This window comes from Canis aureus, chromosome 5 (genome assembly GCF_053574225.1).
Source record: "Canis aureus isolate CA01 chromosome 5, VMU_Caureus_v.1.0, whole genome shotgun sequence".
Taxonomy (NCBI): domain Eukaryota; kingdom Metazoa; phylum Chordata; class Mammalia; order Carnivora; family Canidae; genus Canis; species Canis aureus.
The window spans coordinates 3,662,147-3,685,102 of NC_135615.1; the positions used below are offsets into that span (position 1 = coordinate 3,662,147).

At 47.5% G+C, this 22,956-nt stretch overlaps 1 protein-coding gene across 9 annotated transcripts in view; it reads left to right on the plus strand.

Annotated features, from left to right (window-relative positions):
• Nucleotides 1–8,617, plus strand: part of CCNY (cyclin Y) — a 335,063-nt gene extending 326,446 nt beyond the window's left edge. For all 9 annotated transcript variants that reach the window (XM_077896652.1, XM_077896657.1, XM_077896651.1 and 6 more), the window contains 2 exons: nt 1,372–1,534; nt 5,206–8,617. In XM_077896652.1, coding sequence (XP_077752778.1) covers nt 1,372–1,534; nt 5,206–5,322 — 280 coding nt within the window. In that variant the 3' untranslated portion in view covers nt 5,323–8,617. The remainder of the gene's footprint in view (nt 1–1,371; nt 1,535–5,205) is intronic.
• Nucleotides 8,618–22,956: the final 14,339 nt, after the last annotated feature.

Genomic DNA, 22,956 nt, shown 5'->3' on the forward strand with positions numbered 1-22,956 from the left:
GCTGCCCCGCCCCCTGCCAGGTGCACGGCTCAGTGTGAGCTGTTTATCCCGTGAGGCCCCTGCTCCCTGTGGCCCCACTTCATCCCAGGCACAAGGTGGCACAGGAGGAACAAGCCTGGCGGCGGCCAGCTCTCCAGCCCTGGAGTCAGCTTCCCGCAGTGGCTCCCGCGGCTCCCGGTCCCCCCTGGCCTAGACGCTCCTGGAGGGCGCTGGGTGGAGGCGCCAATCTGCACAGCTTGGGGGCGCCGGGCAGCAGGAGCGTCCTGGTCCTCGCTGTCCCGTGCCCTCCCCACCTCCTCCCGTTCCAGGGGGCGCGCAGGATCGCTGGCTCTGTCCCCCAGCGCCCCGGGACCCGGGGCCCGCGCCGCGGGAATCGCTCCCCGGGCCGCGGCGCCCGAAGGCACAGGGCGCAGCCCCCTGGGTCCGGAGCCGCCGCCCGAGCCGAGCTGCTCCCCGGGCCCCGCCAGGCGCGCCCCCGCCCTTCCCCGAGACCGGCCCGCGGCGCGTGGTGCTCTCGCCGGGCTGGAGGCTCCGCGGCTGCCCCTCCCGGGACCCTGCCCGGGACCCTGCCGAGCGGGTGCGTGAAGTTCCCGCTTCTCCGGGCCTGGGCTGCCCTGTCCCGAGGCTTTCGCCCCCCCCATGCACCCCCCCTTCCTACCTTGCTAGAAGCGAGAACCCTTCTCTCTGTAGCATTCCGGCTGTTCTCCCTTTAAATCTCAGGTCGAATTAGTAAGTGTTCCAGATGATTTGAAAATTACCTAGGTAGGTTGGTGGGGCCATGAGTTGAGGACCCTACTCCTCCGCCATCTTCGAAAATCCACCTGCTGTCCTTCTTCAGAGTTGGTAGGTTCCCTTTTTTGTGAGTCCAGGGCTGCGATTCGTTCTCTCTGTCCTGCTTTGCCTAAGGAAGGCCCTACAGCAGTTCCTCTGCTCTTCTTCCAGGAGGTAGCAAAGGGCTCTTGAGGAAAAGACAGGCCTCTACGTCTAACAGAGGCTTTTCCCCTGGGTTCCTATGTGGACTTCTCACCAGACTCCACTTGACAGTTGTTGACTGCTTCATCTGTCTCACGTCTGATGGTTCATGCTGAGCTTTGTAGCCAGAGCCTGCTGTGTGTGTTGGGTCTCACCCCGAAGCACTGCCAGGTGACCATCCCAATTAATCAGGCTTCATCCTTCTGGGCACTTGATCATTCAGCTTTTAACACCAATTTGGTGGTTAAACTGCAACTCTGGGGTCCAATCAGGCAATTAATTAGATAGCTTTCCTCCCTGGAGGTTGCAAGTTTCTGGAGTCTGGTCTCTAGCAGCTTGCCTTAGCAGGGCACGGAGCCTGATACCGCAGCTAAACATGTGCTATTTTTGTCTTTGCAGGAATGAACTAGAGCGGCAGTTTCTGGAACTGCTCCAGTTCAACATCAATGTTCCTTCCAGTGTTTATGCCAAGTATTATTTTGATCTTCGTTCTCTGGCAGAAGCAAACAACCTGAGCTTTCCCTTGGAGCCCCTGAGCAGGGAGAGGGCTCACAAGCTTGAGGTAAGATGCTTTAACATCCCAGTTTGTGATGTGCTATTGCAGGAGCGTCATGTGCGTGTCCTGGAGGTGTGAGGTCACAATGCCAATTCCTCCCACTGCATGTTGTTGTAAAATAAGACAGGCAGCCTTGGATTTAGAGTTAGTCGATTCATTTAGTGGATTTATAATTCATACAATCATATTTTAATAACCTTCTTAATATGTTTTTATTTAGTGTGCATCGATTCTATTAAAATCTTAAAAAAAGAGACCTGTTTTGTAAAAAGTAAGCTTATACAAAATAGTATTTCTCAACATGCACTTTTATAAGGAAAAAAGATACCAGATGAGCCTAATGACTGGAAATCCCAAAGGGTTATATTCTGCTTTTTATTTTTTTATGTTTTTCAAAATCTTTTCTCCACAGTCCAGTTAGAGCTGGGGCCAGCCCCACTGGTTTTGGTCTGGATTTAGGGCCTTCACTGTTAAGGTGTGTAACTTTCATGTTTATGACTTGCATATATATAGCTCAGTGTCATATCTGCACCTAGCTCTTCCTGTTTGACTGTTGTTGACTGGATAAAAAGTAGTGGGGTGACAAGGAGGATCACTCCTGAAACCCCTTCCTCCAGAGCAGGAGTACTAAGGCCCTTTGTACCTCTACCATTACCACGGTTGTGGTCTCATCCCATAGACCCTTTGATCAAAGCAGTAGATGGTACAGTCATGTCCCGAGCTTGGTGCGACCCAAGAGGTCTGTGCTGTCTTATTGTCCAATCTGAGTGACATGGTATCCCCTTATTCAATACAGGGTCAAGATGGCTAGAGTGGTGGTCTGATAGGGTTAGTAGCTATGAATCAAACAACGTCTAGAGGTAGAGGGAAAGAGATTTTTATGGATTGCAAGCTTAAGAAAGCCAAAATTTTAAATAAAATTGTAAAAAATAAGTAACATGCTAATCCCAAGAAGAAATTTAGTAAAACTGTGGAATAGACTGGATTATTGAGCCCTGTTTAAAATAACCTCGTGAGGTTTTCAGAACTCAGCCGCTCTGCTGTAATTGTGTGCTGGCCATTAGGAAGCAGCTGCTCATTTAAGTCTCCCAGTTCTCTTGAGCAAGAAGTGGAAAACCCTTCCACTGAAGGATGTGCTCCTAGGCGGGTGTTGTCAGACTTTCTTGAGCACACACATGAAATTTGACTGTGTGTTCGATTTCTCCGTGGCTGGGCCCCCTGTTTCAGCCTGAGCAGCAGGCTCTGGTAGCCCTGGTGCCCAGTGGTTCCTCTGGTGCCAAGCTGAGGAGCGCGCAGCTCCTGGCAGCATCTGCAGACCTGCAAGGAGGCAGGTCTATGGTTCTCTGAGGAAGGGTGTCTAGGGGTACAGCTCAGCCGAGTTGTGGGCACACAGGCTGGCTGAGCTGGGGATCATTGGTGTTTGCTGTCAGCTCCGGCAGGTTACCCGAGTGGGACCAGGGAGTGCTTGTTGGCTCCACAGGCTCGCTGGGTAGAGGAGACCGTAGTCCTGACATAACCATTCTCTCTTCCCCTGAGAGTCGGAGCTTTCTGAGATGCAGACCCTTCTTCTGTAGGGCCAGACAGAAGCACTGTCTGCAAGAGCAGCTCGCACTTCTCTGAAGTAATTTCTAAGAAATGGGATTTCCTTATTTTCCAGACCCCAGCGTCTCCATTAGTCTATTTGGTTAGCAAGTTTGAACCCCATCATGGAGGCAAGGAGGGGTGAGACACATTAGAAGTGGCTATTACCTGAAGTTCTGTATGTTCCCAGATATGCCACCAGATGGCCAAGTAGGTGTGTGTGGGTCACAGGGTAGAGTATGGAGCCAGGCAGGTGCACGGTATCTTTTCATTAGCCTGGTTATTTCTCCTTGAAATCAAGTCACATCTCTGTATGCATGCCGAAGGTGGGATTAAAGCTAAGAGTTTGCATAATGAAATCCCTACTAAGGTAGTGCATTACTAACTCAATGTAATATTACACTCAGACCGTGTACTGTTTATAAGCTGAGAAACGACAGTTATCTCAACAAGTTTAAGTAAATGAAAATAACTTACTTTAAAAAGTCATTGCTCTAATGTCTGTAAGGAATGTGATTTTTCTCTTTAAGTATGTCACCTGGATCATGTGTATGAAACGTATTTCACACAAGGGATGCCCAGTGCTGTAGCCTGTCTCCTGCCCTCATTCACCTGTCCTTTGGAGCTCCTATCTCTCCTCTAGTGCCCCTTCCCTGCTGCCCCTGGAGTTGTTGTGTAAAGTGCAGTTGTAGGTTTTGGAAAATGAATGCGAACCGGTACCAGTGCCCTATTTTTCCAGTACTTTGGCCTTGCCCTGATATGTGCGTGCCTCTGTTATGTGCAATCTTAATTGGTACTTACACATCCATTCGACACATACTTACACATATTTGCTCCGTGTCCTCTGATACCAGGCCCTGGTTACCAGGCGCTATCATGAACAAAATTGATAGACTTTGCCCTTCTGGAGTAAACATGGTACATAAACTGGCTCATATGTTAGAAGGTGAGTAAAAAAGAAGCAATAGGGTAGGGGTTGCTGTCATCAGGAGCCTCACTGAGTAGGCTTTGGTGGCATGAGGACTCTTGCAGAAACTTCCGGCTGAGGGAAGGAGCTGCTTCAGAACCCACAGTGGGAGCCAGCTCAGGTGATAGGGGCCCGAGGAGGGGAGGCCCAGAGCAGAGTGGGTGAGGGGAGAGGAAAGTATGGGGAGAGAGATCACAGAGCGAGCTCAAGGTGAAGCAGAGAGAGCAGCTGGAAGGATGACTGTCATCATCCCCATGAGAGCCATGGTGATGTCATCAGGTCCGCCACTTTTGTATCTTTGTCCCTGATGGTGACTTCATGGCAGGTGGGTACCGTATCTGTTTCCCTAGCCCCTGCCTCACCCCTGGCCTATTGCTTGAATTGTGTACAAGTTAGAAGACTTCCTTTTTGTATCATCATGAGTAAAGTCAGCCGCACCCCTGGGTCATTTTGACAGAAGGCTAGGGCATTTGGAGTGAGTGAGCTGGCTCAGCATCTGTCATCACGTGCTCCCAACCTGCACCCAGCAGCAGCCCCGAAAGAGCCATGGCTGGGCTCTGAGCCCCGAGGAAGGCCGAGCCTTGCTCCTGGCTGAGGCACTCCCACCAGAGTCTCTCTGTCTTTAGTCGAGACTGTGAGGACATGTGGATGGTCCCCATGTTCCCTGTGCTACATTTCCTGCCCAGTTTCGTTCTTCACTAGACTTCTACCTGCTGTGACTTGGTCTCACATAATTGCTGCCAAGTGATGTTCTGAGCACTCTCTACAGCACAGAGCCCTGGGGCATGACGATAGCCATGCCGGGTGGGTGCTCTTCACCCCGTGTGCAGACAAGGGTGCGGGACTCGATGGAGACATAGGCCCGGCTTGTGGCCCTGAGCGGCTCACCAGCCTTGAACCTGGGTCTGGCTGAGCCCAGGCAACACTCTATAGTCGTCTCCCATTTTGAGGTGATTTTCTCAGTCAGCACAGGGAGATGGGGCCTGTGTCTGTAAGCCCCCCTGTGAGGGCACAGGACTGGGCCGCATGTGAACTCCGAGCAGTGCTGTCCGTGGGGTCCCCAGCAGTGAGGGAGGGAGGGTGCCTGCAGGATGGTCCTGACCTGAACTGTCTCTCTTCTGCCCCTTAGGCCATCTCTCGCCTCTGCGAGGACAAGTACAAGGACCTGCGTAGACCCATGAGGAAGCGGTCAGCGAGTGCTGACAATCTGACTCTGCCGAGGTGGTCCCCGGCCATCATCTCCTAACCATGGGGAGGGGGGGCCTGCTGGAGGCCACACCATCCCTCAGTTTCTCCTCTAGTGTGAGAAGACAGACTTGGGGTGGTTTTGGTTTTGTTTTCCTTTCCTTTTCTTTTTAAATTGAAATTGATAGCTTTGTCAGGCTACCTTGATGACCGTCTCCACGCTGTGTGGCCCTCACACAACTAGGCCTCGAGGGAAGCAACATCAGTGTTCCGGAGACCCCGTTCCATGCCTTTCCCCATCATCATTAACAGCACTCCCTCGTGGAGGAAAGACTCTCATCCTGGAGAAGGAAACAAAGGGAAAGGGAAGTCGTGTAGAGGCAGGGAAAAGGTGAAATGGCTTGGCCATTTCTTATGTCCCCATCTGGTCGATAGATGAGTATGATGGAGAGACACAACCATAGGTAACAAAGTCGGATGTGCATTAAAGACAAGAGTCCTGCGTTTATCCACCTCCGTTTGGATCAGTATGTTCTGTAAGACTTCTTGCATTCCTTCTAGCTGCTTTTTTGGGATTTGGGGGATTTTGTTTGTTTTTATTGTTTTGGTTTTGGTCCCACAGAGCAGAGAATATAGTTTGTACCCACCATGGCACAGACATCCAAATAAATAGTACTGGTCATTTCTCTGTGCACTATTCCTGCGAGCTGTCTTCTGAGCTTTCTTCCTTACAAGTGGGATGCGCTTGTTATATTTCTGTACACCTTGATTTTATATAGTTTTTCTTCAACGGTGGCAAAATTAACTTGACTGTAGTACTGAACCAAAAGTATCCCTTTCTGTCCTTATTCCTCACCCCAAGAAAATTCTAGATCATATGGGTGCTTGTGTCTTCCAATTTTCTCGCAGTTGGTTTTTTTTTTTTTTTTTTCTTCTGACCTGAAATTGTAGTTATAAATCAATCAGATTCTATGGGCTGAAGGAACAGTATGCCACGGAGCGTGTCCTCTGGTAGAAGTTTTCCTCCAGTGCTAGGTGTTTGCCTTTGGTTACTGAGCAGGAGCCGCCTCTCTCTGTATCCCCAGCCCAGTTCACTCCTCTATGTCCGTGTCCATTGTTGCAAGCAATATTCTTCTCAACTTTTATATGTTTACTTTAAATCAAAGTTAGTCTATTTGTATAAAAATTTTTAAAAATCTAAAATTTAAAAAAAAAAAAAACCAAGGGGGGTGGGTTATTCCAGTGGAAAATCATTGAAGGACAAAATGTTACTATTGACTGAGGTATTTTTCACAGGATGATTGAATAAAAAACTCAACTTGCGTTTTCATTGTGGGTGTTTAGAGAAATTACACAAAATTCAAACTGTGAAGGTTTATGCCTCATTAATTAGAACTGTACTTCTTCATTTTCTGACTCTCCTAATTTCCTGATGGGCTAGATGAGAATCCTCTATATCAAGTAAAATAAAAGGGTTAATGATAGAATATCAGAGTAAATTTGGTATCAAGTCTAAGAATCTGAATCAGTGAAGCATAGAGTGCTCTGGGTTTTTGCATATTTTCTTGGGTCACAATGACAGGCTTCTAAGTTTTTTCCCTTTTCAAGCCTCTGCAAGGGAAATGGCAGCAGATACTCTGTGTTTCATCTTCCTGCTATGTGAATGTGGAAAACTTTGAAATCTTATTAGTCTTGGGTCCCCTAAAGTCATACGCCTCACACATGCCTGCTTCTGATGAAACGTACTTCGGAGATAGAAGGGGCTCAAAAAGTTTAAATCCCAAGATCCCTGGGCCAGAAGTGCAATGCTAGTTAGATTTCAATGAAATTTGTATCGTGTAAACAATTGTTTGGACCAGAAATATCGTCAGGTTCTTTCTGGCCTAAACTTTCAAAAGCAAACACGCAGAATCTGAAAAGTTAATTATCTTTCCATTATAATGGTGTGATATACTCTGTATGGGTACCAAAATGAGCTTCTCTCTTCAAGTAAGAGTTGGATTTAGAACTTTAAATAGAGATCTAAAAATGTAGAAAATATTTTATATTCCCTAATCTATATAGCTTAAAAAGGGACATATTTTCTTAGCTGAATATGAATACCTCTCAAGCATAAATTAGTTCCTCTCATGTAAAGTATCTTATTTTACCAATCCATTTCAGGAAAGAGGTTCTGCTGCCTTTAAAGCAGAAAGCTTATTTTTATCCCTTTTATTTGAATGAGAGAGATTTGAAAATTGAATTATGTAAATACTTCAATGCATCTGCTATTATTTTGTGGAGTTTATTAAACTACTTTAAAAAATTGTATAGTCTATTTATTGTATGTATGTACATACAGTCTGATAACTTAAAACTTAACGTGGATTCCGTAAAACCTTGACTCAGTCTTGTTTAGACTATTGAATATTGTTTTAACCTTGTGCACTGGACTCTACCTCTGTATAGGAAGATTTTCCATACTCATTAATAAGTATTGATCTGTATTAATTGGTTATGTTTCTTGCACTAAGGATTTTTAAAATTTTGCTGTAAGTGTAGATTTTAGTTTTACTTTTGCAGTATGAATCACTTGACACATAGGTATATACTTTAGGTTTACTTTATTTTTCTACATGATGATGAAGACTTAAATTTTGTTCTCTGGTTTGTTCTAAGTTTGCCAAAAAGAAACCCCAACAATACCCAGTACAGTACCTATTGGTTAATCACAGTGACTGTAATTTGTTTCAAGGTGATTCAATGCCCTACAGTTAAAGCCGGATTGCTATTTAGGATGACATCGTCTTAGTGTAGTTTTTGAAAGGACGGTTCTCATCATTAATGGAGGATGAAGAAAACCACACATTTTGTTGACTCTAATTTTAGATTTGACTTAAACAACAATTAAATCATTGGGAGAATAAGTATATATCCCAATAAATGTTTTTTATTTGTTTTACCTTTTTTTTTTTTTAAACTGGGAAAAGGGAAAGAAGTCAGGGATTTAAAACCAAATTAGAGGGCAAGGTGGGAGATCCTACCAAGATCCGAGATGTGCGCCTATGCCTTAATGCACTAGGTGAGGCTGGTGTCAGAGCCTCCTACCCATCATCTGGCTCCTCTCCTGGGCTGGCTCTCCCGAGCTCCTTCTCGGTCTTTGGCGGGGGCATCTCCATCTTGAGGTTGATCCTTAGCCAAGCTGCAAAGCAGAATTTTGGGAGTGAGTGATTTTGATCCTTTCCGGCTGCTTTTGGTAACCTCTCACCTGGGGCCATATTTTACAGCTTTGAATTTTTTAAACAATAAAATATAATTCCTGGTTCATTGTAGGTACTTAATAAGTGTTAAATAAATAAATAAATACATAGAACAAATAGTGCCTTCCTGCTGCATTTTTTTGAATATTATATTGAGATAAAATTCAATAGGTTTTATGGATGTTGTGTGTGAACGTATTATTATTCTTGGGAGTCTTGAGCAGTTCAAAAAAGCATTGAACACTTCTTAGAAACCTCTTATTGAGATGTTACAAGACAGAGACCTATCAGAGCTTGTCATCTTTATATTGATGCCCTATATTATTTTAATGACTTTATCCCCTTTGGCTTCATTGGAGTCAACATCTCAAGACTGTGTTGGGTGGATCTTAGAAACATGGACCATCTTTGGAAAGGCCAACCAGAGAAAGCCCATATCCTTGTTGAAAAAGATGAGAAATAGGAGACATGCCCTCAGGCTGAAACTGGAAAAGGATATTTGAGATTTATTTTTTAAACTATATAGATTGTGAGGAAAATGCTATATAGAACTTCATTAAGATCATGATTTGCTGTTACTGAATGCAGAGTCTTTACTATATCTAAAAACAAATTACTCCCCCACCCCACCCCCACCCCCAGCCTCAGGACAGTGAGGGAATTGTAGAAGTGTGCTTTGTAGTCACAAAACGGGTGATGGATTGTGGACCTGACCAGTTCAGCTGACTTCCTTTCCAGTTTTCCTGTTTGATTTTCTTACGTTTGTATGTGTGAAGCTGCTAAAGGAATACTGAGCCACTTTCCGTTAGAAGCTTCAAGAGTTCAGTGGTCAGCATTGACATGGTCTGCTTTTATTCATCTCTCAATTGAACATGTTTAGAGGGTGCTGTGTGTCTACGTTGCCACACGCACTCAGGTGAAGATTTATTCTGGCTCCTGTGCTGTCCGTTGTAATCGTAGAAGGCCTTCTGGAAGAACCTGTGACCATAAGAAATTAGTTCAGAGGTATCTGAATGGTGTTTAGATTTTACAGATCTCTATAAGCTTTCCTGTGTCTTTTAGTGGATGATTTAGGTTGAGGTCTTTAAGAACTTTGCTTATATAAATAAATCACTTCAAATGCAGGGTTAAAGAGTGGCATTCAAGACTAATCCTGTGCCCTTCATTGATTAGACCTGGAAAAAAAAAAACAAGTAGCACATTCGTGAGATAGGGTTCTCAGTATACGATGACTAGGACGAATCATCCCTTCCTGGGTCAGTCATTTTGACTGCAGACGATCTGCTCAGAAGTTGAGTCAGAAGTACCAAGCACCTGTCTACAGGTATTGTACACGGTGGGAATCCACCAGGATGACAGAAACAGGTCCCTGCCCACATGAAGCTGAATTGATTTGGTCTGGATCAAATGATATGACAATAAAATAGACACACATTCATCCTGTTATGAGCATGAAGCAGAATATCTAAACCGGTCTCCGGTAACAGACGTGCTTTCTGGAATGTCATTTCTTCCTGCAGACATTCATGGAGTTCCACAATCATTTAATGTCACATGTTAATGTTTTTTGAGGACCTTAAAGCTAGTGTGATGGCTACCAAGAAAATGGAGAGAAACCACTGGAAAACAATGAGAATTTAGTAGGATGGTGGTTAGAAGATCAGAAGCTTAAGAAGGTGGTTAGAAGGTCCAAAAAGGTATGTGATAGTTTACCAAATCACCGGCAGTAACCAGTTAGAGAATATGGTGGAAAAGAGGTGCCCCTCCAAAACTATCAAATTACAACCTATCCAAGAACAAAAATAGGATGCCCAGTAGCTTCAGCATCTAGCATAGTTTAATTCATCAAATCCTCATCACAGTTTCAGGGCAACTGCTGTTGTTCCCAGATGCAGATGCTTAGGCTTACAGAAGAGGAAACCTTGCTCTGGGCACACGGTCAGACTTGTAGAGCCAGAAAGCCTGACTCCAGAGCTCATTTTTAACTAGCCTGTTCTATGGCTTTTCACTGTCCTCATTAGGGAAGAAAACCTGTCAAGAAACATGCTATGGTTACCTCCCCCAGGTTCATGCCAGTCCAAAACCTGCAAATGTGACCTTATTGGGAAATGGGGTCATTGCAGATGTAATCAATTAAGATGAAGTCATGCTGGATTAGGATGGGTCATCAATCCAATGACTGGTGACCTTCTAAAGAGGGAGATTTGGAGAACGACCTAGGGAGACGCAGGAACAATATCCTGTGATCACGGAGGCAGAGGACGGAGCAAACAGCTGTAAGCAAGGAATGACCGGGTTTGCCAGCAGGCTGGAAGGGGCGGGGAAGGGGTCCGCAGAGAGAACACGGCCCTGCTGCCTCCCTGAGACTCCTGCCCTCCGGGACGGAGGGGACCAAGCTGTTGGTGCTGCGGTCCAGCCAGCAGGTGGCAATGTGGCGGCCTCTCTAGGAGACGAGCGTGTGCGGTTCCCAAACAGAGCACTGGGGGCGCCGGGCGGCTCGGTCCCTGAGTGTTGGCCTTGGGCGGGGGCCATGACCCCGGGGTCTTGGGATGGGCCCGCTCGGGCTCCCCGCTCAGGGCGGCCTGCCTCTCCCTCTCCTCCGCCCCGCCCCTGCGTGTGCTCTTTCTCTGTAAAATGACTACATGAACATCTTCTTTAAAAAGAAAACGCCGAGCTTCACAGGCAGGCGACAAAAAGGCCGTGCAGCCTCGGTGCTGTCGCACGCGCAGGCCGGGTCCAGACCAGGTCTCGTCTCCCCCGTGGTTGCCTCCTGCCCCCCTTGGGCGGGTGCGCCGGGCACACGGGGCTGACCCACTGCAGGCCCCTTGGCTGACTCGGACCCCCTTCCCCATGTGCCCCAGGAACTGGCGCCGCTCGCTGAGGACCCGTGCCCAAGGCCACCTGCCAAGAGGCCTGCCGTGACCCCGCCTCTGGCCCGCGCCCCTCTCCGTTGGCTTCTCTGCGGGGCTCCGGCGGCCTGTGGGTGCCCGCGCTGGCCCGGGCCTCGCCCCTGGAGGAGGCAGGAGGGCGGCGGGGCCGAGCTCGCGTGCGGGGCGACTCGGGAGCGCGTGCTCACTGCCCCCCCAGCCCCGTGTCCGTCGGCGGGAGCGGGGCGGGCCCCCTGGGAGGCCCCGTGGGCGCCGGGGGCCTCGGGTCCCGGGCCGCTCCGCCGCAGCCGCCTCGGGGCCGCCGGGGCCAGCGCAGGGGGTGCGGCCCGCCGGCCGCCAGGCTCCTCCCGCAGCGTCCGCCCCGCCCCGCGCCGGCCCCGCGCCGGCCCCGCGCCTCTCAGCTCCGGCGCCTGAGGCGCTCGCGCGGTCTCGGGGTCTCGGGGTCTCGGGGTCTCGGGTCTGGCTGCGGAGCGGCCGCCGTGTCCCCGCCCGGCGCCCCCGCTGCTCTGCTTTGGTTCTCCTGAGCTCGTGATGCCTCCTTGCTCAGCCTGAGGGCCGCTTCCTTAGCTCAGGAACACGCCAGCTCCCGTCCCGCGGGCCTGGGGCGAGGACCTTCCCGCCCGGCATCCGCATCCCGGCTCCCAGGCCGCCCCCGCCCCCGCCCCCGCCCCCCTCACCTCGGCCTCCCCACTTGGCTGCTGTGGCGGCGCGTCGGGGGCCGAGGGCGGCTGCGGGCTTCCTTCCCGCGAGCGGAGCGTCCCGCCCGAGGGGCCGACGGCTGCGGCCGCGTGGGCTGCGGGGGCGGCCGCCGGCAGAGGGCGCCCGAGGGCGCGGGCGCGGGGACTCGGCTCTCCGGGCCTCCCCTGGAGGGCGGCCGCCCGCCGGCCCGACCCCCCCGCGAAGCGCCGGCGCGAAGGGCTCTCAGCCCCGGGGCAGTGGCCGCGCGACCGGCGGCGCTTCCCGGGGGCGCGGGCGGGGGCCACGGCGCCGCCTTGCCGGGCAGCGGGGGGCGCGGCGGGGTGTGCCGGGCGGCCCGGGAGGCCCGCGGGGGCGGGGAGCGCCTGCCCACACGCCGGTGCCCCGCGGCCGCAGCTACCCCGGCGGCGGGACCCGGACCCTGGGCGCCAGCGCGCGGCCGCCGTCCGCAGAGACGAGGACCAGGGCGCTTCTCCCGGCCTTGCGGAAAGCCTGCTTCCAGCCCCAAGGGCCCTGGCGTCCAGCGGCCGCAGGCGCACACGGAGCCATCGGGAAGGGACGGGACTCGGACGGCGCGGCCAAGCAGGGCCCCGCGGTCCGCCCCTGACCCACCTGCTCCGGCTGCTCCGTGGGTCTCCCCGGATTCGGACGACGCCCGGCCCGGACGCCCTGCGGAGTGTGTGCCCACGCGTGCCCTTCGGGGCCCGGGCCGCGCTCACAGCCTCGGTGCCCACCTCCCACCTCCCACCTCCCACCTCCCACCTCGCCGGACCCAGCGGGGGAGGGAAGGTCAGTGCGCGGAGTCTGATCTGGACGACCGGGGCTGCCGGGTGCGCGGGGACCCCTAGCCGGGCGGCCCTACTCGAGCTGCGGCCATCCCGAGCCACGGCCCCTGCCAGCGTCACCCACGACGGCGCACCCGCCTTGAAAGAGCCACCGGCTCCGCCGCGGCTCCTCCGGTCTTTCCGGCAAAGGTGTCCCGCCCCGCGGCGGGGAGGCGCGCACCGGCCACTCCAGGGCACAGGGGCTGCGGCACCGGCCGAGGGCGAGACCGGCTTCCCTCACAGGCCGCGGTCCCCGGAGGTCACCTGCGCCCACCTCCTCACCGACGGGCCTCTGCACCGTGGCCCGAGGCCCTGCGGAAGAACGCGGGAGCCGGGAAGGTTCCCGACGCTGCTTTGGCCCCGCGCAACGCCCCCCCCGCCCCCCCCCCCGGCACCATCTTCACTGCGCACACTTGGCCGAGAGGAGGATGAGGGGCACCAGCACCGCGCACGTCCGGATGCCAGAGCTGCCCTCTCGCGGGGAGCCCCCAGCCGCCCGCAAGGCCAGCCCCGCCCGGGAACCCGGGGGCATGAGGCCGCAGGCCCCGGACCTGCTCAAGCGGGAGAAATCACGCAGGCCCACCTTTCCCCCTCTTAGCAATTCCTGCAACACCACGAGGGAAACCCAAGGGTCTGAGGAACAAGGGTAAGAATCACTTTTCACATTGGTTTGTGGATTCCCTGATTACCCTATGAAGTGGTATCATTCCCCCGACTTTCCAGCTGAGAAAGTTTAAGTGAAGACAATTAACTTGAGGATGGCTGAGCAAGGATTTGAACTCTCGCCAACCTGACTCTTCACCAGTCCATTGTTAAAAAGTTAGCCAGGAAGAAGAACAAGCTTCATGTGATTTCTTGGACTTTCAGATTCTGTTCATTTTGCTTCCCTAGAAATCCTGGTGACATTAACAACAGAGATGCATCAAGGAAATACAGCTTTGAAAAGTCTTGTAAGAAGAAATCCACTGCTTGAAAAGAATCGAGCAAATAGAAAAGAGTTCTCCCAGTAGTAAATGGTCTATTTGTTAAAGAGCCTCCTACTGAATACCAATGAAAACACCCTCCCACCCGTCACCCCCTTAGGTGTTCAGCTTATTAATCCACAGCGTGGCCTTCCCTCACTACCTTCATGCTCTAACAAATGGGGCTTTGAAAAGCCCACTGGTAGTACTAGACCCAGAATTTTGTTGTTTTTTATTTAATAATAAATTTATTTTTTATTGGTGTTCAATTTGCCAACATACAGAATAACACCCAGTGCTCATCCCGTCGAGTGCCCCCCTCAGTGCCCGTCACCAGTCACCCCCACCCCCCGCCCTCCTCCCCTTCCACCACCCCTAGTTCGTTTCCCAGAGTCAGGAGTCTTTATGTTCTGTCTCCCTTTCTGATATTTCCCACACATTTCTTCTCTCTTCCCTTCTATTCCCTTTCACTATTATTTATATTCCCCAAATGAATGAGAACATATAATGTTTGTCCTTCTCCGATTGACTTACTTCACTCAGCATGATACCCTCCAGTTCCATCCACGTCGAAGCAAATGGTGGGTATTTGTCGTTTCTAATAGCTGAGGAATATTCCATTGGATACATAAACCACATCTTCTTTATCCATTCATCTTTCGATGGACACCGAGGCTCCTTCCACAGTTTAGCTATTGTGGACATTGTAGACCCAGCATTCTGAGCGTGAAATTGGACACTTGTGGGTGCTTGAGGTTTTTTAGCTCCAATTACATATTTTATCTTTTCACTCATTGGTCAGTAGCAGAAATGCTCAGCAAAGCAGACTCAAATCCTACACTTTGTTGTTTCCACAAGAAGACCTTTGCTTTTGCAAATTGCTTGACTTACTGCTTTTCAAAATAAGCTCTAAGGACACTGCTACAATGGAAAACTTTAATACTAACAAGGCAAGACAGTCTCTAAATCCTCCCCATGACTATTTTCATCTCCCTAGGCCTGTTCTCTGTTTACAGAGAATGCAGATTTGCCCTGCAGCCAATGTATGTTCATGGAACACAATTAGCCTAACTGGGAGCAGCGTCAGACTCATCGGCTGCTTTCCCTCATCAGGGTCTATGGCTTTTTTGCCACTTCCCCTGAATCTCACTGATCAGATCTCTTGGAGCCAAATACTGGAGAAATCTGAATGTCCCTTGCTATTGAAATATCTGATTTTGTGACTAGATATTTCAGATACTTGTGTAATCTTGTTGTGTCTGTTAACCTACTATAAGAAAGAATCTTGGTGTTCATAGGACACTTGTTAGAATAAACACGTTTGGTGTTCATAGGACACTTGTTAGAATAAACACGTTTGGTGTTCATAGGACACTTGTTAGAATAAACACGTTCTACTCTGAAGGCCTCAGATCAAAGAGTTGTCAGCTTTGGATGAATTGGGTTGACAGCTTGATGCTCCTGTGGAAATGTGTGGCAATCAGGGACAACCTGTTCGCAGAAAAGTATCCTGAAATAACTGGAACAACTGGGCATAACACGGTTTTTCAGCATTGCAGCTCATTTATTTGGAGTCCCAGCCCAAGCCCAGGGCTGGCTGCTCTGGTCTTGAGGGCAGTGAGAGTTTCTGGAAAGGCACAGATAAGGGCTAGATGCAGAGGTGCCAGCTTTATGAGAGCTGCCTCATTGACAAACATTGACTCCCTGTTGATTCAAGAGGTCTTAATGCTCACATCCCTCTGGTTTTGCTTGAAGGAAGTCATGCATGCCACACTTACTGCCACCCACTGAGCATTATTCCTCAGCAAGCCCCAGAAGGCCTGGCTGGCATCTGAAGACTAGATAGCCCCAGCTTCCCACTGATGGTTGTAGCAGAAAAAGTGTTTGCAAAAGGGCTGATGAGAGGCAAACAACCTCATTCCCTTTGGCAAAGGAAGCTTGAACAGGTAGCATGGGTGCAAATGGGTAGCTGCATGTGGAGAGGGAGGATGGAGGAGGATGAAGGGAGGATTTTAGGAGCAGGTGGCAGCAGGAGTCAAAGTTAGGGGAAGGACATTGTGGGGGAGGTAGGGGGGATGCTTCCTACTCCTGTCTCTGCAGAGAGCCCAACCTTAATATATCAAAAGAGAAGTCTCACTGTGCATCTGCAAAAAGGGAAGTTGCTTTGGTGGAACGTGTGATATGGCTGATAAAGATGGATCCATGTTGAGAAATGAAGGAAATGCTTCCAATGAGCAGGCCATTCACCAGTCAGCCTTCTGCTTGAGACTTTCTGAGGCTTGCCTCCAGCCCAGGACAGGCTCACATTCAACTTCACAGGTCTTCCTGCATGACTGAGACTCTTTGTCTCTCTCCTGACCCGTGGTCCTTCCCAGATGGTGCCCATCTCGGTGAATGGCAGCCCCATCTGTCCAGTTGCCCAGGCTGGAGACTCTTTCCCTCAGAGACCCCCCCAGCCCAGCCCATATGTCATCTGGGAGTGGAGGCCAGAAGAAAAGGTGAGGTGTGGAGAGCTCTGACCAAATGTACAGGGAGAGAGAGGGTGCTCCGTGGACATTCTATATTAGAAGAGCATCCGAAGATTTAGAGACTTGGCTTTGAAGCAGCTTGCAGTTAAGCAGGAGTTATTTATTTGTTCTTTGTGCACAGTCATTCAAAAATAGCCCCTACATAAGCTCTTAGGCACCACAGGAACAGAGGAGGCATTTACCCTTAAGCTGGGTGTGTGTTTGGTGGTGGCAGCAAAGTCACCCAGCACCCGGAACAGGCTGAAACCAGCTGGGGAGAGGACAGAGGTCCTGTAGCTTCCCTCAGCACATTGCCACAGGCCCCTTCGCTGCGCTCTTTCTGGCCTGTGCCCCCAGGACATCAGATGTGAGTCTCCAGAGTTAGGCTTCTGGGGTCCCCTGCAGTAGTGTTTGAGTTGCACACATTTTCCCATTATAGGCCTCTATGGTTTCACTGGATAGTAGGGAAAAAACCCACTTAGAGTTTGAGTGACTCCTCTATTAGGTACGTGTGTGTGCTCTGTGGTTAAATGGGAAGACTGCAGTTCTGGAAGATTCAGAACTCTGACCCTAAATTCTTATGGAAACTTGGACAAATTCCTTTACCTTTTGTACCAGTTTGCAAGAGCTACCAGCGTGAAGTACCACGGGCTGGGTGGCTAACACAACAGAAATCAATTTTGTCACAGTGTTGGAGGCTAGAAAAACCAGGTTAAAGTATAGGTAGAGTTGATTTCTTCTAAGGCCTAGCTCCTTGGCCTGTGGATGGCCGCCTTCTCTCTATTGTCCTCTGGTCTTTCTCTGTGTTCCTGCATTCCAGGTCTATATCCTAACCTCCTCTTAAGGACACTGGGTGGATGGAGTAAGGCCTATCCCAATGGCCTCACTAACATAACTCCTCTTTAAAGGTTCTGCCTCCAAATTCAGTCACAATCTGAGGTATTGGGGATTAGGACTTCAACATATGAACTTTGGGGAAACACAATTCGATGCATAACAATTTTATAACTTTACTTTTACTCTTTGATATCTGAAGAACTCCTTCGGACGAGCCAATGACATCTGAAGCCTTTTCTCGCTCTACCAGTGCTGCCTGGGAGTGTGTGCTTCTCTCTCTCATGAGACTGTAAATACTCAGATGGCACGAGTCATGTTGTCTTCCCCATCTGAGGATAACACCCGTCCCCTTCCATCTACTGTCAGTTGCTGGTGCTGTCATTGCCAAAGTCATCTGAACTGGCCCCCTGTGGAACTTGGACTTTAGAATGGCAGTCAACAAATAGAGAGCACTCATAAGAGGACTGAGCCCAGCCACACTGCTGCCTCTGTGTACTCTGGCCCCTCAACAGCACAAATACCATTTTTAATTAGGGCTCTACATATTGCAGACACCTTAAGAGCATCATTGAAGGGAGAGACAGGCATACCTCTGCTCTCTTTAAATCCTTGTTGTGAGAATGTGAATTGGGAAATGTGCTCCAACCCCACGTCTGCTAATAGTCCCTTCTTTAGTTTAGAATCAATGAATGTCACCTCCTTCTGAGCTATCCTCACTTATAGTAGAGTGGTGGACCAAGCAGGAAAACAGCAAACTATCATGTGAATGGTCAAAAAAATTCTTGCTTGAAATCATCCTTGAGGGGAAGGTTTTTCTCCTTTCAGCAACAAGTAGAGGAAGCATCCACATAGCTAATGCCAGAAACTCATGCACATACTCTCCTTGGGCACTTAAATTGCTCCTAGTAGCCATTTTAATACAGCTGTACTTTGAGACATCTTTTCACATCTTCAGTGTCTGGTCTTCTTGGTGTTCCAATGTAACAAAAAAGAGGGAGTAAGAGGAAACAGCTAGTTTTACATTGTGGTTGTCCTTGAAAAATGATAGAAATACTCCTAGGAAATCCCCTGCAATTCCCAGCCCATTCAGTCCATTGCTGAGGATTTTTGTTAAATAGGAAAATTTTTTCCCACTGAGCCAAAAAACAAAACAACAACATCAACAACAAAAGCACATTTAATTTCCAGCCATTTGTCTTTTGTCAGAAAAAAATACCTTTAGCTTTAATAACTCTGGCAACTATGGCAACAGTATGGGCTTTGTTTCTAAAGAGCTAAGCCTGCAATACAAGTAATAAATTAAAAATACAAGTAAGAAGTAAGAACTCAACACCTGTTGCCTTTTAGAATGGATTATTTACTGATGCCATAGACTACACATAGCAAGCCATTTTGCTGTGGAAGCTGAAAGGAGCATGTTAGCTGTGTTATCTGGCACAGCTAGAATATTTATTCATTGACATCTCCAGCACTCAATACCCACCTTTACTTCATTGCCAAAATCTATTGTCTTCATTGAATAACTTTTAAAAGTATTCTTAAGTTAAAATATTCTGCTATCATTATCACTTTTCATTGTCTTATTATAAGGATTTATCTTAAATATTTCCTTCCTTGCAAAAGGAAGAAAATGCAATGAATAAAAACAAATATTTTGACCAATTTTTCTAAACTGTGCCTCCACGTTCACAGCACCCCTGGCTTTAGGCAGAAGTGTTTTCTTCTGAAAAACTTAATGTGTGGAAATTTAAAATTCTTGTTCTTTTCCTTATCCGTTCTTCTTTTAGTGATGCTCTCTCTCCTTCCTTCCTTTGCTTATCCTCCTCTTCCACTCTCTTACTTTGTTTTTTAAAGATTTTATTTATCTATTCATGAGAGACACAGAGAGAGAGAGAATGAGAGAGAGAGAGGCAGAGACACAGGCAGAGGGAGAAGCAGGTTCCATGCAGGGAGCCTGAGGTGGGACTCGATCCCAGGTCTCCAGGATCAGGCCTTGGATTGAAGGTGGCATTAAACCGCTGGGCCACTCGGGCTGCTCTACTCTCTTACTTTTCATTTTTGTTTCTTTTTTTTTTTTTTTTTTTTCATTTTTGTTTCTTAATGGTACTCAGTCTGCTCCATACATGATGATAGCCATGTTTACCTGTCATTTTCATGGCCTGGTTAGGAGACTTCAGATCCAGTTACTTGCAGAATCCTGGCAGCAAGTGCACATCTCCATATAGCAAGGATCAATTAAAGATTAATGGGAGAAAAATATTGTTATTTCTCTATATCCCCAGAATAAAGGGAAATTGGGGTCAAGGTTGACACAGATCATTAAGCAGGGTTTCTGTCCATAGTCATAACAGAATAAATGATATTGGACTAGACCTCCTACTGTAAATAACTAAAAAGTATGTATGAAATATGTGAAGCAAAAGCTTTTAGTTATTGAAAATAGGCAGCAAAGGACTGCAATCCCTGATTTTAGGAGGGGAAATGAAGTAAATCCTACAATTGTTTCAGCTTTTTATCTGGAGGCAGTTTTTGGGCTGTACCCAGGGAAAACCCAAGCAGGGCATGGAGGTCTCACTGAGTTGAAAACACAGAGACTAGAGTTTGGGAAGACTGACACAATCAGAGAGAGTAGGATAAGATACAAGAGAAAAGGGAGCTATAGAGAACTCCAGGATGTAATAGAGGTTCCTTTGAGTCTTTGGCTGAAAATGAAGATGCAAATGCATAGAGCAAAGCTTTATATGGTCAGGAAATAGAAGTCCTAATCTGAACAATTCCTAGGCCTCATATAGACTAGGGAGACAGATTCTGGCCTGCCAAAGTGAAGCTAGCTTGTTAAATAACTGGAAGATTCAATGAAGACTTTAGAAATGTAATACTGTCTTAAGGGCCAAACTAGATCCACTAGAACAGAGCTTAAAATAAGCTTCAGGAAGATCAAGCTAATAATCAAACAACTTAACTGCCTGTCAAATCAATTCAATACTTTTTGAAGGGAAAGAAAACCCAGCATTCAACAATGTAACACACGCAATGTCCAGCATTCAATAAAAATAACTAGACATTACAAAACAGGAAAATGTGACCCACAAAGAGAAGAAAAATGAGTCAATATGTATAGACCCAGAAATAATAGGTTCAGATTATAGAATTAGCAGACAAGGACTATAAGATCAATTATTCTAAATAAACTCAAGAATTTAAAAGAAAACAAAAGTAATGAGGAAAATGACTATATTAACATCAGAAAAATACTTCAGGACAAGGAACATTACTAGAGATCAAGAGGGACATTTCATAATGAGAAAAGGGTCAATTAATAAGATGTAAAAATCTTAATAGGTATGCACCTGATAAAAAAAATAACTTCAAATCACATAAACTAATCAATCAGGAAATAGCATCTATAGCTGCAGTTTTAAATTAGAAAGGGAAATACTACATGGCTATTTGCAAGGTCATCTTTACTACCATATATCCTGGGGCATTATTGGGGGGAACAGAAGAACAGTTTGACAGATTTGGCTTCGACTTCAGGGAGCTTACAATAAGGTTGAAATACAAAACACACACACACACACACACAGCAATGAAAAGATTAAAAGATATGTCTCATGTATTTTTTCTTAAGATTCTGCCTTTCAATTTTTGTATCAAATATATCATTAGCTCTTGTTGGCTATTATATATCTTTAGGTATTAGTTCTTGGTCTTACAAACATTGTAGTAGCTATTTAGTCATCCCTGCTATGCCCAAGTGGCTATTTGACCCTTCCTTCCAAGTTCAGCTAGAACTCTCAGAATTGGGAACCTGGTAGAGGATCATTGTTAATATTACTTAAGACCAGAGATCTACTTTAGAATCCCAATAAATCTTTCAACAAGCTGTTGCAGGCCCCTTACCTGCTTTCCACCCTTTGGAAGCAAGCAGTGAGCCCTCAGTGCGCTCACATTAGGAGAATACTTCTGAAAAATAGATTAGTTCTCAGGGTGATTCACACTCATTATAGTTAATTAAACCAGTCCCACCTGTGGAAGGAGCCACTCCTTGGGAAAAATCATTCTTAAAAATCCACTTTACACACACAATTTAATCTTTTAAAATTCAGTCAGATTTCCCAAGAAAACTTCCTCGAGGTAGTGTTGGGATTAGAATGGATTATTCCTAAAAGAACTTTTCCATGAATCCAAACTCAGCTAGCAGGAAGAGTTCTTTATTGCCTTTTAATTAATGATTGAACTTATTTATGCCACTTCTTTCCAAGAAAGATCAAAGTAGCTCACCAACAAACCTGTTATAGATCTTAGCTGGTTCCAGAAAGGAACTTCCCAAAAGATAAGTCTCATCTAGTGTTGCCTGGGAATGAGAGCTTCTCTATGAAGCTTTCCCTAGGTTTTCTGGTTGCTCCCATCTCTTTGTAATATGGAAAGACTATGGGCTTTTTTTTTTTTTTTATGATAGTCACACACACAGAGAGAGAGAGAGAGAGAGAGGCAGAGACACAGGCAGAGGGAGAAGCAGGCTCCATGCACCGGGAGCCCGACGTGGGACTCGATCCCGGGTCTCCAGGATCGCGCCCTGGGCCAAAGGCAGGCGCCAAACCGCTGCACCACCCAGGGATCCCCGACTATGAACTTTGGAATCAAATAAATTGAGAAAGAATCCCAGCTTTGCCACTATAACTTGTGTGATCGTAGGCAGTCATGAAACATTATGGAGCCTTATTTTCTTCATCTGTAATGTGGCTGTGTACATGCACACTACAAATACTAGTTCTCTTCTTAATGCTCATCTTATACCTCTATCACAGGCCTTATCATTCATTACTCTTCAAGACCATGTTTTAGACCTTCTGGAATCTGGAAAGTTGGTCACCATTCTTACATTTAGAATTGTACTTGTCTGCCTCCCCCTCCTTGATGAAAAGGGCTGTGTCTTATTCCCCTATGTCCTTATCTGGACAAGTGTCTGGCATAGAGTTGATGGTATTATTATTTTTGAATGAAACCCTCACTCTTCTTCAGAGGCACTCGATAAGCACTAAATTAGAGAAGAAAAAAACAAAACAAATTTTTAAAACTCCTCTGGGTTTCTCTTACAGCTCACTCACAGCTGAGGACATAGTGCTCTTATAGGGGTACAGAGTGAAGAGGTTTGATGTCAGGCCCTGGGTTCAAGTTCCTGTTCTTCCACCTATTAGTTGGATAAACTTGAGCCATCAAATAAAGGAATATGTGAATCAAAAACACAATGAGATATCACCTCATGCTTTTAGGATGGCTAAACTCAACAACACAAGAAACAACAGGTGTTGACAAGGATGTGAAGAAAGGGGAACCCTTTTACAGTATTGGTGGGAATGCAAACTGGTGCAGCCTTCTGGAGAACAATACGGAGGTTCATCAAAAAGTCAAAAATAGAAAAAATAGAACTACCCTGGTAGCAATTGCACTACTACGTATTTATCTCAAGGATACAAAAGTACTAATTAGAAAAGGTACATGCACCCCAATGTTTATAGTAGCTTTATTTACAACAGCCAAATTATGGAAAAGGCCCAGATGTGCATCAACTGATGAATGGATACAGAAGTTGTGGTCTATCTACAATGGAATATCACTCAGCCATATAAAAAAGAATGAAGTCTTATCATTTACAACAATGTGAAGGGAGCTAGAGAGTATTATGCTAAGCGAAGTCAGAGAAAGACAAACACTATATGATTTCACTCATACATGGAA